We start from the raw sequence: 15,618 nt of genomic DNA, 5'->3' as shown, positions 1-15,618 counted from the left end.
TACTCCTCAAGGTCCAAGGACTGTATGTTATTTTCAGAGGTAGACTGGCTCTGGCAGCTAAAATTGTCAAATATTCCATCTAAATGTGAATCCATTCTCAATTGCGATACATTTCTAGAAACATAAATCGCTGCACTTTCATATCAATTCAGAATAATTTCACACAATACTTTCATATCACATCAAAATAAGTAACCAGTCGCAATACCCCAAACGGTAAACCAAATTCGTTTCTCGTAATTTCACCTTCCTTTAGGCTTCTTTTTCTTCTTTGGACTTTATATGGCGGTTGGAAACCAACTTTAAGGTGCATTACCACCATCAACTGGACTGGAGTGTGGACCTCAGTTCATCTTTCAATCACCCACGTGGGTATATACCAAGACAGTCATGAAGAGGGCACAACAAAACCTTTTCCCCCTCAGGAGATTGAAAAGATTTATAATGGGTCCCCAGATCCTCAAAAGGTAATACACTGGACTGGGTGACTGGAGTCTCTGACAATTTTGTGGGCTTTCCTCTGACACCGCCTATTATATAGGTCCTGGATGGCAGGAAGCTTGGACACAGTGATGTACTGGGCCGTTCGCACTATATAGACTGTTTTCTCTGCTACCGCACGGCATTTGGTACCGCAGCGCCAAGTCTTGAACCAAAAGCTCAACAGCTTCTACCTCCAAGCCATAAGACTGCTGAACAATTCATAAAATCACCACCGGACAATTTACATTGACCCCCCCCCCCCCTTTTGTGCACTGCTGCTACTCACTGGTTGTTTGTTACCTGTGCATAGTCACTACACTCCCCTACCTTCATGTACAGATTACCTCAACTAGCCTGTAACCCCGCACACTGACTCGGTACCGGTGCCCCCTGTATATAACCTCCACACTGACTCAGTACCGGTGCCCCCTGTATATAGCCTCCACACTGACTCTGTACCGGTGCCCCCTGTATATTGCCTCCACACTGACTCTGTACCGGTGCCCCCTGTATATTGCCTCCACACTGACTCTGTACCGGTGCCCCCTGTATATAGCCTCCACACTGACTCGGTACCGGTGCCCCCTGTATATAGCCTCCACACTGACTCTGTACCGGTGCCTCCTGTATATTGCCTCCACACTGACTCTGTACCGGTGCCCCCTGTATATAGCCTCCACACTGACTCGGTACCGGTGCCCCCTGTATATAGCCTCCACACTGACTCGGTACCGGTGCCCCCTGTATATAACCTCCACACTGACTCAGTACCGGTGCCCCCTGTATATAGCCTCCACACTGACTCTGTACCTGTACCCCCTGTATATAGCCTCCACACTGACTCAGTACCGGTGCCCCCTGTATATAGCCTCGTTATTGTTATTCTCATTGTGTTACTTTTTATTATTACTTTTTATTTTAGTCTACTTGGTAAACGTTTTTCTTCTTCTTGAACTGCACTGTTGGTTAAGGGCTTGTAAGTAAAGCATTTCACTGTAAAGTCTAAGTTGGTGTCTTGACGGATTTGTAAAAAACGGTTTGTCATAAAACACTATATATATTTTTTTTTAAATGTTGCTGACACCCCTCCCCAGAGGTGTCTCATTATTGGGATTCATTGCTGATTCCTACCTGTAGCTCACTATGAGGTGTCTAGTGATACAGGTTAAGGGCCCTGTTGGAGATTGGTGGTTGGTAGTGGAGTCGAGGGAACAAGCAGGGTTGGACACGGCCATGTTATTATCCCACACACAGTCTCTGTGGTTCATATGAACCCCATTCCTGGGAATTAGATTTGATTACAAATCGCCCCTGTCTGTTACCACAGAAGGGTTCCGTTCTGTCCCATTCCCAGCTAGGTTACGAGGCGCTTTGTCACCAGAACCTATGACTGGTTGATAGGGGAAACCTCCATGCTTATTATAGAAAAAGTATTTAGGGGGAAACTATTTAGTAAACTGAAATAAAATAACAAACCTGTTTGAAAAATTAAAACTATTCCAAAACTATCTTTGACTCGAACTAAAATAGCCTAAAATAATATTATATTAAATAATAATATTATGTTCAGTTTGAATAATTTACATCTTGACTTTGGGCAAAAATAGAATTGGGTTTTAAATATTTTTGTGGTTTTAAAGCTTCTGAACCTGGTGGCTGGTAAATGCTGCCATGGGATGGCAATGTTTCAAATAGACCTAGCTTGTGTATCACTATCACCTGCTATCACCAGAAATACTTTAAGAAATTAGGATATCGGAAACTCCTTTCGATTCGTATTAACAGCTTAAAGAAAAGAACATTGGCATGAATTACCCTCCGTGAACAAGAAGCACAACAATACAAATATTTTCAGAGATAATTAGAGGTAATCAACTTGTTCTCTGTAATATCGTATAGCTTTGCAATCGTAACATTATGTACTTTCAAGGACAATAGGCATGTTTCTCGACTCATACCCTGACTTTAAAAAGGGATTTCGTGAGATTTAGCTTAGGAACTGTGTGTCACAGCATGACAATGTGAACGCGATTGGTCAACAGTCTCTTGGACGGGCGTTATATACGCTTTGACATTTTCTGGAATAGTTTTTATTTGAAAACATTTTTGTTTACTTGCCTGCCTATTGAATTTGGAATGCATTGTACTGTTCATCTCTGAAACTCACTGAGATAATTCTTTTGATCCAGCAGTAGCAATACAGGGATATAACATCTACAGAAATGACAGGAATGCTTATGGGGGAGGTGGTGCTGTATACAGTGCATTCTGAAAGTTTTCAGACCCCTTGACTTTTTTCCATGTTTTGTTACGTTAAAGCCTTTTTCTAAAATTGATTTAAATCTTTTTCCCCCCTTTCATTTAGCAAATTTATTTGGCACACATGCATTTGGGGAGTTTCTCCCATCCTTCTCTGCAGATCCTCTCTAGCTCTGTCAGGTTGGATGGGGAACATCACTGCACAGCTATTTTCAGGTCTCTCCAGAGATGTTAGATCGGGCTCAAGTCCGGGCTCTGGCTGGGCCACTCAAGGACATTCAGAGACTTGTCCCGAAGCCACTCCTGTGTTGTCTTGGTTGTGTGCTTAAGGACGTTGTCCTGTTGGACGGTGAACCTTCACCCCCAGTCTGAGGTCCTGAGCACTCTGGAGCAGGTTTTTCATCAAGGATCTCTCTGCACTTTGCTCCGTTAATATTTCCCTCCATCTTGACTAGTCTCCCAGTCCCTGCTGCTGAAAAACATCCCCACAGCATGATGCTGCCACCACTATGCTTCACCGTAGGGATGGTGCCAGGTTTCCTCGAGACGTGACTCTTGGCATTCAGGCCAAAGAGTTTAATCTTGTTTTCATCAAGCCAGCAAATCTTGTTTCTCATGGTCTGAGAGTCCTTGAGGTGCCTTTTGGCATACTCCGAGCAGGCTGTTATGTGCCTTTTACTGAGGAGTGGTTTCCATCGGGCCACTTGACCATAAAGGTCTGATTGGTGGAGTGCTGAAGAGATGGTTGTCCTTTTGGAAGGTTCTTCCATCTCCACAGAGGATCTCTGGAGCTCTGTTAGAGTGACCATCAGGTTTTTGGTCACCTCCCTGACCAAGGCACTTCTGAGCGATTGGGGGAGGTGACCAGCTCTAGGCAGAGTATTTCATTTAAAATGATGGAGGCCACTGTGTTCTTGGGGACCTTCAATGCTGCAGATTTTTTTTGGGTACCCTTCCCCAGATCTGTGCCTTGACACAATCCTATCTAGGACCTCTAGGGACAGTTCCTTCGACCTCATGGCTTGGTTTTCGCTCTGACATGCACTGTCATTTGTGGGACCATATACAGTGGGGAGAACAAGTATTTGATACACTGCCGATTTTGCAGGTTTTCCTACTTACAAAGCATGTAGAGGTCTGTAATTTTTATCATAGGTACACTTCAACTGTGAGAGACGGAATCTAAAACAAAAATCCAGAAAATCACATTGTATGATTTATAAGTAATTAATTTGCATTTTATTGCATGTCCAGGTTCTTATTGCATGTCCAGGAAAAAGCTAAGGCTAGCTTTTTCAAGCAAATATTTGCATCCGGCAGCACAAACTCCAAAAAGTTCTGGGGCACTGTAAAGTCCATGGAGAATAAGAGCACCTTATCCCAGCTGCCCACTGCACTGAACTAGGAAACACGGTCACCACCGATAACTCCACGATAATCGAGAATTTCAATAAGCATTTCTCTACGGCTGGCAAGACACTCTTAAATAGAACCTGGACCAGCTGGCTACCCCAAACCCGGCCAACAGCTCCCCACCCTTGCAGCTACTTGTCCAAGCCTCCCCAGCTTCTCCTTCACCCAAATCCAGATAGCTGATGTTCTGGAAGAGCTGCAAAACCTGGACCCTCTCTTTCTAAAATGATCTGCCGCCATTGTGGCAACCCCTATTACTAGTCTGTTCAACCTCTCTTTTGTATCGTCCGAGATTCCTAACGATTGGAAAGCTGCCGCGGTCATCCCCCTCTTCAAAAGGGGTGACACTCTAGACCCAAACTGTTACAGACCTATATCCATCCTGCCCTGCCTTTCTAAAGTCTTCGAAAGCCAAGTTAACAAACAGATCACTGACCATTTTGAATCCCACCATACCTTCTCCGCTGTGCATTCCTGTTTCCGAGCTGGTCATGGGTGCACCTCAGCCTCGCTCAAGGTACTAAATAATATCATAACCGCCATCGATAAAAGACAGTACTGTGCAGCCGTCTTCATCGACCTGGCCAAGGCTTTCGACACTGTCAATCACCGTATTCTTATCAGCAGACTCAACAACCTTGGTATCTCAAATGACTGCCTCGCCTGGTTCACCAACTACTTCTCAGATAGAGTTCAGTGTGTCAAATCGGAGGGCCTGTTGTCCGGAACTCTGGCAGTCTCTATGGGGGTACCACAGGGTTCAATCCTCGGGCCGACTCTTTTCTCTGTATATATCAACGATGTCGCTCTTGCTGCTGGTGATTCCCTGATCCAACTCTACGCAGACGACACCATGCTGTATACATCTGGCCCTTCTTTGGACACTGTGTTTACAAACCTCCAAACGAGCTTCAATGCCATACAACACTCCTTCTGTGGCTTCTAACTGCTCTTAAGCGCTAGTAAAACTAAATGCATGCTCTTCAACTGATCGCTGCCCGACTAGCGTCAATACTCTGGACGGTTCTGACTTAGAATATGTGGACAACTACAAATACCTAGGTGTCTGGTTAGACTGTAAACGCTCCTTCCAGACTCATATTAGGCATCTCCAATCCAAAATTAAATCTAGAATCGTCTTCCTATTTCGCAACAAAGCCTCCTTCACTCACGCTGCCAAACATACCCTCGTAAAACTGACTATTCTAGGGCCTCCCGGTCGCAGCCGGCCGCGACCAGGAGGTCCGTGGGGCGACGCACAATTGGCCTAGCGTCGTCCGGGTTAGGAAGGGTTTGGCCGGTAGGGATATCCTTGTCTCATGCGACTCCTGTGGTGGGCCGGGCGCAGTGCGCGCTAACCGAGGGGGCCAGGTGCATGGTGTTTCCTCCGACATATTGGTGCTTCCAGGTTGGAGGCGCGCTGTGTTAAGAAGCAGTGCGGCTTGGTTGGGTTGTGCTTCGTAGGACGCATGGCTTTCCACCTTCGTCTCTCCCGAGCCCGTACGGAAGTTGTAGCGATGAGACAAGATAGTAATTACTAGCGATTGGATACCACAAAAATTGGGGGAGAAAAGGGGGTAAAATAAAAAATAAATAAATAAAACGGACAAAAAAAACGGACTATTCTACCGATCCTTGACTTCGGCAATGTCATTTACAAAATAGCCTCCAGCGCTTTACTCAGCAAGCTGGATGCAGTCTATCACAGTGCCATCCTGTTTTGTCACCAAAGCCCCATATACCACCCACCACTGCGACCTGTATGCTCTCGTCGGCTGGCCCTCGCTACATATTCGTTGCCAAACCCACTGGCTCCAGGTCATCTATAAGTCTTTGCTAGGTAAAGCTCCGCCTTAACTCAGCTCACTGGTCACCATAGCAACACCCACCCATAGCACACGTTCCAGCAGGTGTATCTCACTGGTCATCCCCAAAGCCAACACCTCCTTTGGCCAATTTTCCTTCTAGTTCTCTGCTGCCAATGACTGTAACGAATTGCAAAAATCGCTGAAGTTGGAGATTTATATCTCCCTCACTAGCTTTAAGCACCAGCTGTCAGAGCAGCTCACAGATTACTGCACCTGTACATAGCCCATCTATAATTTAGCCCAAACAACTACCTCTTCCCCTACTGTATTTCTTTATTTATTTTTGCTCCTTTGCACCCCATTATTTCTATCTCTACTTTGCACATTCTTCCACTGCAAATCTACCATTCCAGTGTTTTACTTGCTATATTGTATTTACTTCGCTACCATTGCCTTTTTTTGCCTTTACCTCCCTCATCTCACCTCATTTGCTCATATTGTATATAGCCTTATTTTTCTACTGTATTATTGACTGTATGTTTGTTTTGCTCCATGTGTAACTCTGTGTTGTATGTGTCGAACTGCTTTGCTTTATCTTGGCCAGGTCACAATTGTAAATGAGAACTTGTTCTCAACTTGCCTACCTGGTTAAATAAAGGTTAAATTAAAAAAACATTCTACATTGTGACATCATTAAAATTCAATAGTTAAATAAATACAATTTAAATATAAACAACAGTTACATCCTTAATCAACACTCTAAACTGCGTAAAGGTGAAATAAGAAAATTAAATAAAAAATAATCTTATCTTTATTGTCTACACCCAAATGGACAATTTGGCAAACACTTAGTTTACAAACCCTTATTGTCAGGTTGATGGAAAAGCCAAAGAGCATTTTACAGGTTGAAGTGGTTTTTAAAAGTACAAAGCGGTTGATTTGCGATGATGACACAAACATTATATTAAGCAGGACATTCAAACGAGCATTACAATTATAATCCAAAGTAGTGTGAAATGCACTCATAAGCAACCTGGAAATGGAGGGTACTCCCCTGAGTTTTCCCCCGTTCCCATTCAGAATACATTGTGAAAAACTAAAATCTTTGCTCACCATTTTTGCTCCAGGCAGATATACTACATCCATAACTATCAAATCAAATGTATTTATATAGCCCTTCTTACATCAACTGATATCTCAAAGTGCTTATACAGAAACCCAGCCTAAAAGCCCAAACAGCAAGCAATGCAGGTGTAGAAGCACGGTGGCAAAGAAAAACTCCCTAGAAAGGCCAAAACCTAGGAAGAAACCTAGAGAGGAACCAGGCTATGAGGGGTGGCCAGTCCTTTTATGGCTGTGCCAGGTGGAGATTATAACAGAACATGGCCAAGATGTTCAAATGTTCATAAATGACCAGCATGGTCAAATAATAATAATCACAGTAGTTGTCGAGGGTGCAACAAGTCAGCACCTCAGGAGTAAATGTCAGTTGGCTTTTCATAGCCGATCATTGAGAGTATCTCTACCGCTCCTGCTGTCTCTAGAGAGTTGAAAACAGCAGGTCTGGGACAGGTAGCACGTCCAGTGAACAGGTCAGGGTTCCATAGCCGCAGGCAGAACAGTTGAAACTGGAGCAGCAGCACGGCCAGGTGGACTGGGGACAGCAAGGAGTCATCATGCCAGGTAGTCCTGAGGCATGGTCCTAGGGCTCAGGTCCTCCGAGAGAAAGAAAGAAAGAGAGAAAAAGAGAATTAGAGAGAGCATACTTAAATTCACACAGGAATCCGGATAAGACAGGAGAAATACTCCAGATATAACAGACTGACCCTAGCCCCCCGACACATAAACTACTACTGCATAAATACTGGAGGCTGAGACAGGAGGGGTCAGGAGACACTGTGGCCCCATCCGATGATACCCCCGGACAGGGCCAAACAGGAAGGATATAACCCCACCCACTTTGCCAAAGCACAGCCCCCACACCACTAGAGGGCTATCTTCAACCACCAACTTACCATCCTGAGACAAGGCCGAGTATAGCCCACAAAGATCTCCGCCACGGCACAACCCAAGGGGGGGGGCTACCCAGACAGGAAGATCACGTCAGTGACTCAACCCACTCAAGTGAAGCACCCCTCCTAGGCACGGCATGGAATAGTACCAGTAAGCCAGTGACTCAGCCCCTGTAATAGGGTTAGAGGCAGAGAATCCCAGTGGAGAGAGGGGAACCGGCCAGGCTGCACAGCAAGGGCGGTTCGTTGCTCCAGTGCCTTTCCGTTCACCTTCACACTCCTGGGCTGGACTACACTAAATCATAGGACCTACTGAAGAGATTATTCTTCAATAAAGACTTAAAGGTTGAGACTGAGTCTGCGTCTCTCACTTGGGTAGGCAGACCATTCCATAAAAATAGAGATCTATAGGAGAAAGCCCTGCCTCCAGCTGTTTGCTTAGAAATTCTAGGGACAATTAGGAGGCCTGCATCTTGTGACCGTAGCGTACGTGTAGGTATGTACGGCAGGACCAAATCGGAAAGATAGGTAGGAGCAAGCCCATGTAATGCTTTGTAGGTTAGCAGTAAAACCTTGAAATCAGCCCTTGCCTTAACAGGAAGCCAGTGTAGAGTGGCTAGCACTGGAGTAATATGATCACATTTTTGGGTTCTAGTCAAGATTCTAGCAGCCGTATTTAGCACGAACTGAAGTTTATTTAGTGCTTTATCCGGATAGCCGGAAAGTAGAGCATTGCAGTAGTCTAACCTAGAAGGGACAAAAGCATGGATGAATTTTTCTGCATCATTTTTCTACAGAAAATGTCTGATTATTGCAATGTTACGTAGATGGAAAAAAGCTGTCCTTGAAACAGTCTGTTTGATATGTTCGTCAAAAGAGAGATCAGGGTCGAGAGTAACGCCGAGGTCCTTCACAGTTTTATTTGAGACGACTGTGCAAACATCAAGATTAATTGTCAGATTTAACAGAAGATCTCTTTGTTTCTTGGGACCTAGAACAAGCATCTCTGTTTTGTCCGAGTTTAAAAGTAGAACGTTTTCAGCCATCCACTTCCTTATGTCTGAAACACAGGCTTCCAGCGAGGGCAATTTTGGGGCTTCACCGTGTTTCATTGAAATGTACAGCTGTGTGTCATCCACATAGCAGTGAAAGTTAACATTAGGTTTCCGAATGACATCACCAAGAGGTAGCATATATAGTGAAAACAATAGTGGTCCTAAAACGGAACCGTGAGGAACACCAAAATTTACAGTTGATTTGTCAGAGGACAAACTGATATCTTCCGACAGATAAGACAAGGCCAGAACTTGTCCGTGTAGACCAATTTGGGTTTCCAATCTCTCCAAAAGAATGTCGTGATCGATGGTATCAAAAGCAGCACTAAGGCCTAGGAGCACGAGGACAGATGCAGAGCCTCAGTCTGACGCCATTAAAAGGTAATTTACCACCTTCACAAGTGCAGTCTCAGTGCTATGATGGGGTCTAAAACCTGACTGAAGCATTTTGTATACATTGTTTGTCTTCAGGAAGGCTGTGCAACAGCTTTTTCTAAAAATGTTTGAGAGGAATGGGAGATTCGATATAGACCGATATTTTTTTTTACATTTTCTGGGTCAAGGTTTGGCTTTTTCAAGAGAGGCTTTATTACTGCCATTTTTAGTGTTTGGTACACATCCGTTGGATAGAGAGCCATTTATTATGTTCAACATAGGAGGGCCAAGCACAGGAAGCAGCTCTTTCAGTTGTTTAGTTGGAAAAGGGTCCAGTATGCAGCTTGAAGGTTTAGAGGCCATGAATATTTTCATCATTGTGTCAAGAGGTATAATACTAAAACACTTGAGTGTCTCCCTTGATCCTAGGTCCTGGCAGAGTTGTGCAGACTCAGGACTACTGCTTTGGAGTAATACGCAGATTTAAAGAGGAGTCCGTAATTTGTTTCTAATGATCATGATCTTTTCCTCAAAGAAGTTCATGAATTTATTACTACCAAAAATACATTTTGGATTCTTCTTATTTTCCTCAATTAACTTCTTGGAAAAATAGGATGATCGAGCAGCAGTGAGGGCTCTTCGATACTGCACGGTACTGTCTTTCCAAGCTAGTCGGAAGACTTCCAGTTTGTTGTGGTGCCATTTCCGTTCCAATTTTCTGGAAGCTTGCTTCAGAGCTCGGGTATTTTCTGTATACCAGGGAGCTAGTTTCTTATGACAAATGTTTTTAGTTTTTAGGGGTGCGACTTCATCAAGGGTATTGCGCAAGGTTAAATTGAGTTCCTCAGTTAGGTGGTTACCTGATATTTGTCTTCTGACGTCCTTGGGTAAGCAGAGGGAGTCTGGAAGGGCATCGAGGAATCTTTGGGTTGTCTGAGAATGTATAGCATGACTTTTGATGATCCTTGGTTGGGGTCTGAGCAGATTATTTGTTGCGATTGCAAACGTAATAAAATGGTGGTCCGATAGTCCAGGATTATGAGGAAAAACATTAAGATCTACAACATTTATTCCATGAGACAAAACTAGGTCCAGAGTATGACTGTGGCAGTGAGTAGGTCCAGAGACATGTTGGACAAAACCCACTGAGTCGATGATGGCTCCGAAAGCCTTTTGGAGTGGGTCTGTGGACTTCTCCATATGAATATTAAAATCACCAAACATTTGAATATGATCTGCTATGACTACAAGGTCCGATAGGAATTCAGGGAACTCAGAGAGGAACGCTGTGTATGGCCCAGGAGGCCTGTAAACAGTAGCTATAAAAAGTGAATGAGTAGGCTGCATAGATTTCATGACTAGAAGCTCAAAAGACGAAAACGTCATTTTTTTTTTGTAAATTGAAATTTGCTATCGTAAATGTTAGCAACACCTCCGCCTTTGCGGGATGCACGGGGGATATGGTCACTAGTGTAACCAGGAGGTGAGGCCTCATTTAAAACAGATGTGATTGGCCATGTTTCAGTCAGGCCAATCACATCAAGATTATGATCAGTGATTAGTTCATTGACTATAACTGCCTTTGAAGTGAGGGATCTAATATTGAGTAGCCCTATTTTGAGATGTGAGGTATCACAATCTCTTTCAATAATGGCAGGAATGGAGGAGGTCTTTATTCTAGTGAGATTGCTAAGGCGAACACCGCCATGTTTAGTTTTGCCCAACCTAGGTCGAGGCACAGACACGGTCTCAATGGGGATAGCTGAGCTGACTACACTGACTGTGCTAGTGGCTATCGGTTTCCTCATTAGCAGGGAGGAGTTTCTGCATTGAAATTATGTGTCCATCACCCTCGTGCCTCAATTTTGTTAAACACAGAAAGGGGCCTATATTGGAGTCCAAAAGTCGTCTGGCGTTGTATGGCACACTGCTTAGAGTTTCAACAACATTAATAACTTATTTCTAGCCTACAATCATCGATGTTACTACTAATGTGAAAACAAGACAAAATATGACTATTGTTGCTCATTTTAAGACAATTGTCAAATAATTTGAACATTTATTACAGACGTCAATTGTTGTACAACATCATGGCTACGCTGTTGGCATCACTTTTTACAGTGGATTTCCGCTGTTGTGGGCCTTTAACCATCTGTCTGACTTTGTTGTTCACACAGGAGAGAGACGGGACTACCGTGGGTCCTCTGGGGAGCCTCAACAACCTCATGATGCTGACAAGGCAGAGAAGAGTTTCTCCACATCAGAACACCTCAAGAAAAACCCGCAGAGATCCACAGGGAAGAAATCTCACTGCTGCTCTGACTGTGGGAAGAGATTCACCTCCTCAGCAGGCATTATAATTCATCAGAGAATCCACACAAGAGAGAAACCTTATAGCTGTGATCAATGTGGGAAGAGTTTTGTTACATCTGGCCATCTGAAGATACACCAGAGAACACACACAGGAGAGAAACCTTTTAGCTGTGTTCAATGTGGGAAGAGTTTTACTCATTCAACCAGCCTGATAACACACCAGAGAACACACACAGGAGAGAAACGAGAGAAACCGTATAGCTGTGATCAATGTGGGAAGAGTTTTGGTCAATCTGGCCATCTGAAGATACACCAGAGAACACACACAGGAGAGAAACCTTATAGCTGTGGTCAATGTGGGAAGAGTTTTACTACATCTGGCTCTCTGACTATACACCAGAGAACACACACAGGAGAGAAACCTTATAGCTGTGGTCAATGTGGGAAGAGTTTTACTACATCTGGCTCTCTGACTCTACACCAGAGAACACACACAGGAGAGAAATCTTATAGCTGTGGTCAATGTGGGAAGAGTTTTACTACATCTGGCTCTCTGACTATACACCAGAGAACACACACAGGAGAGAAACCGTATAGCTGTGATCAATGTGGGAAGAGTTTTACTACATCTGCCCAACTGACTGTACACCAGAGAACACACACAGGAGAGAAAGCTTATAGTTGTGGTCAATGTGGGAAGAGTTTTACTGCATCTAGGAATCTGACTCTACACCAGAGAACACACACAGGAGAGAAACCTTATACCTGTGGTCAATGTGGAAAGAGTTTTGGTCGATCTGGCCAGTTGACATCACACCAGAGAATACACAAAGGAGAGAAATCTTATACCTGTGGTCAATGTGGGAAGAGGTACACTTATAAAAGATCTCTGATTAAACATCAGAAAATACATGGAGTTGTTTCATGATATCAATGAATTAATGTCACAATGTAAAATACATGGAGTTGTTTCATGATATCAATGAATTAATGTCACAATGTAGAATGTTTTAACATTGTAGTAGGATTATTTTAATAATGTCACAATGTAGAAGCCTAAACGTTTGCCCCCTGTTCTATTGATTTCAACATGATATGGATATTAGCCTCAGGGGGAAAATCCAGGCTCTGAAATGGAAGAGTACTATTTATGTGATTTAACAAAAAGTGACTAACACAAAAAGAGCTGTGTTACACTTACCATGTTGATGACCCACTTGAATCAAAATGCAACACTTCAAAATGTAGCGATCTATTTTCTACAAATTGTCCTCTAATCAGGGATGTACACATTATTCCCATATTCTTTGTGTTTTTTGAGCTTTTAGTTTTAACAGGACGCGTAACCTCATCTCCCTTCTGTCACACAAATAACGTGATATCGATGAGTGATGACAAATAAGGTTTGTGTTCCTTTGTTTAGCGACCCCTAATTTAAATGCATCACTCCAAAATGTAGCTGACTGTCTTCTGCAGGTTGTCCTCTAATCAGTGAGGTAAAAGATATCTCCCATTTCCATGTGTTTTTTTAGTTGTTAATTTCAACAGCAAGTACAACCTGATTTCCCCCCTAATCGATATCAGTGATTTATTGCTACTTGTCAAAACAACAGTGTTTCTGGTGCTTGTGCAGTTTATAAGGAGCTTGTTTTAAAAAATATTATTATTGTGGCCGATGTTTGTGTATATACCACATGTTAGGTTTTCACTTAATCCCAAACTGTTTCTGCATATTGGTTATTGATTTGAACATGTTAAACTGTGTTTTGACATTGGGGCTATCCCACCTAGCAACTATGCAACCAAATATTTCATATTTACATTTCATGTAACATTTGGTAATGATAATTATTTATGCAACCAACTGACAATTATATTGACATTGTGCTTTTAGAATATCAAGGTTAATTCTCACATGTGCCAAACCAAATGTACTAGAGCATGACATTGGGGACTGGGCCCAGATCCAACAACATGCCTATCTAGTGAACAATGAAAAGAGAGAGAAGCTCCACAGTGAGGTGGAAAGTTACTGGATATTGCAGGAGTTTCTTCTTGAAATCAGACACGTCCGTGGTAAGGACAACCTGGTTGCTGATTGTCTCAAGGGGGGTCAGTCAAAAATATTTGTGTTTTGCGTTTAGCCAGTGCGTTGCCATGGATCACAATTTATTTTGACTGCACGGTTTTCCGTATTGGAGATGAGTTTTGTTTGGGCTCGTTCCAAGGGGACGAGAGTTCTAGAAGCTAGTGAGTTTTAGGAAGACGAGAGTTCTAGAAGCTAGTGAGTTTTTGAATTCTATAGAAAGAAAAAGGAGAAAAAAAGAATACGATTGTATATTATTATTTAGAAATGTTTTTTTCTTATTTTTAATTGTTGACAGCCAGTAGACACCATGTTTATATTGGTGAAGGTGAAGCATTGTAGATGATTATGTGAAATGGAAGTTGTAGAGATACTCCGAATGATTGGCTATGAAAAGCTAACTGACATTTACTCCTGAGGTGCTGACCTGTTACACCCTCGACAACCACTGTGATTATTATTATTTGACCTTGCTGAACATTTGAACATCTTGGCCATGTTCTGTTATAATCTACACCCGGCACAGCCAGAAGAGGACTGGCCACCCCTCATAGCCTGGTTCCTCTCTAGGTTTCTTCCTTGGTTCTGGTCTTTCTAGGGAGTTTTTCCTAGCCACTGTGCTTCTACACCTGCATTGCTTGCTGTTTGGGGTTTTAGTCTGGGTTTCTGTACAGCACTCTGTGACATCAGCTGATGTAAGAAGGGCTTTATAAATACATTTGATTGATTGTACAACTGAATGCATTCAACTGTAATGTGTCTTGGGTGCACTGATTGGTGTCACCTCGTTAGTCAGTATGTGTTACACCTGTGCTGGCTTGTCCATCTCGTTAGTGGGAAGGTGTTTCACCTGAGCAGGTCCAGGTTCTATTTAAGAGTGTCTGGCCCAGTGCTCCAGTTGTCTTGATAGATGTGGAGAGTCAACACCTTTAGTTGCTCCACCTTTTTGGTTTGCTTCCCGTTTTTAAGTTTGGTGTGGGTTTTTCTTTTGTTTGCCTCTTCTTGGGCAGATTTACTGGGTCTCATGGTTGGTGTCTTTTAGGTCCCAGTTGTTGTTACTAGTCAACTTTCAGTGACACCCCCATAGTGTCTTTGAGAACCCCTCCTAAAAAACAAGCTTATATTTTGGGTTGGATATTGCATCCAATTAGTGTTTTAATCAATGGCATTTCCTTAGAATGCTCATTGGTCTTTCAGTTGTTAATCTTCTGTTTTTTTTATCCTGTTATTTTTGTGTACTAAATATTTCTGTTTATTTTCATTGTTTTCTCCTGTGAAGCCATTGTGTTGCATCCATGTCTGAAATGTGCTGTACAAATAAAGCTTGATTTGATTTCAACAAATAAACCCAATGACTGATCAATCAACAGAGCCTCCATCTTAGTATGAAAAACAGTATCAATCCCACTTTTCAATCCTGCTGAAGGAGTGGTTAACACCACCCCCGGCTCTACCAGGGGCTTGAGGTGGTCTCCCACAGCTCTTATGTCATGTTCTGTGTGGCCTTGCCGTTCCATTTCTTGACTGCCCCTGTAACACAGAAAGAAACACATTTAGTCATATTATATAAAACACTCAAAGTAATGGATATGGAGCATCTATGGCCTCAGTTACACCTGGCACCTAAATGTGACTTCTGTCATCTGATCACTCCAAGCTGCATTAGGTTCAGATCTACCAGGATGGGCCTTTGACAGTCTGGACGCAGTCAGGTCACCACATATAAATAAGAAATGTAAAGAGATGGGGTGAATGAGTGGGGAAAAGTACATTCTATACAAATGACCTTCATAATAACAATCAACTAATGTGTG

At 43.0% G+C, this 15,618-nt stretch overlaps 3 protein-coding genes across 5 annotated transcripts in view; 2 read left to right on the top strand and 1 right to left on the bottom strand.

Annotated features, from left to right (window-relative positions):
* The window catches only part of LOC139548133 (zinc finger protein ZFP2-like), a 176,629-nt gene that overhangs the window by 1,086 nt on the left and 159,925 nt on the right, over positions 1-15,618 (top strand). Inside the window, exon 2 of one of the 2 annotated variants that reach the window (XM_071357567.1) lies at positions 11,583-12,666. The exons of the other annotated variant lie outside the window; for it this stretch is intronic. Coding sequence (XP_071213668.1) covers positions 11,583-12,646 — 1,064 coding nt within the window. The 3' untranslated portion in view covers positions 12,647-12,666. Of the gene's footprint in view, positions 1-11,582; positions 12,667-15,618 lie in introns of those variants that run through there. 2 annotated transcript variants of the gene reach the window in all.
* Positions 1-15,618, top strand: part of LOC139548778 (zinc finger protein ZFP2-like) — a 497,157-nt gene that overhangs the window by 369,494 nt on the left and 112,045 nt on the right. The gene's annotated exons all lie outside the window — the stretch shown is intronic.
* The window catches only part of LOC139549320 (zinc finger protein 664-like), a 110,429-nt gene that overhangs the window by 76,233 nt on the left and 18,578 nt on the right, over positions 1-15,618 (bottom strand). The window lies entirely within an intron of this gene.

Source organism: Salvelinus alpinus, chromosome 2 (genome assembly GCF_045679555.1).
Source record: "Salvelinus alpinus chromosome 2, SLU_Salpinus.1, whole genome shotgun sequence".
In the NCBI taxonomy this organism is placed as follows: Eukaryota; Metazoa; Chordata; class Actinopteri; order Salmoniformes; family Salmonidae; genus Salvelinus; species Salvelinus alpinus.
This window is presented reverse-complemented; position numbering and strand designations above follow the sequence as displayed.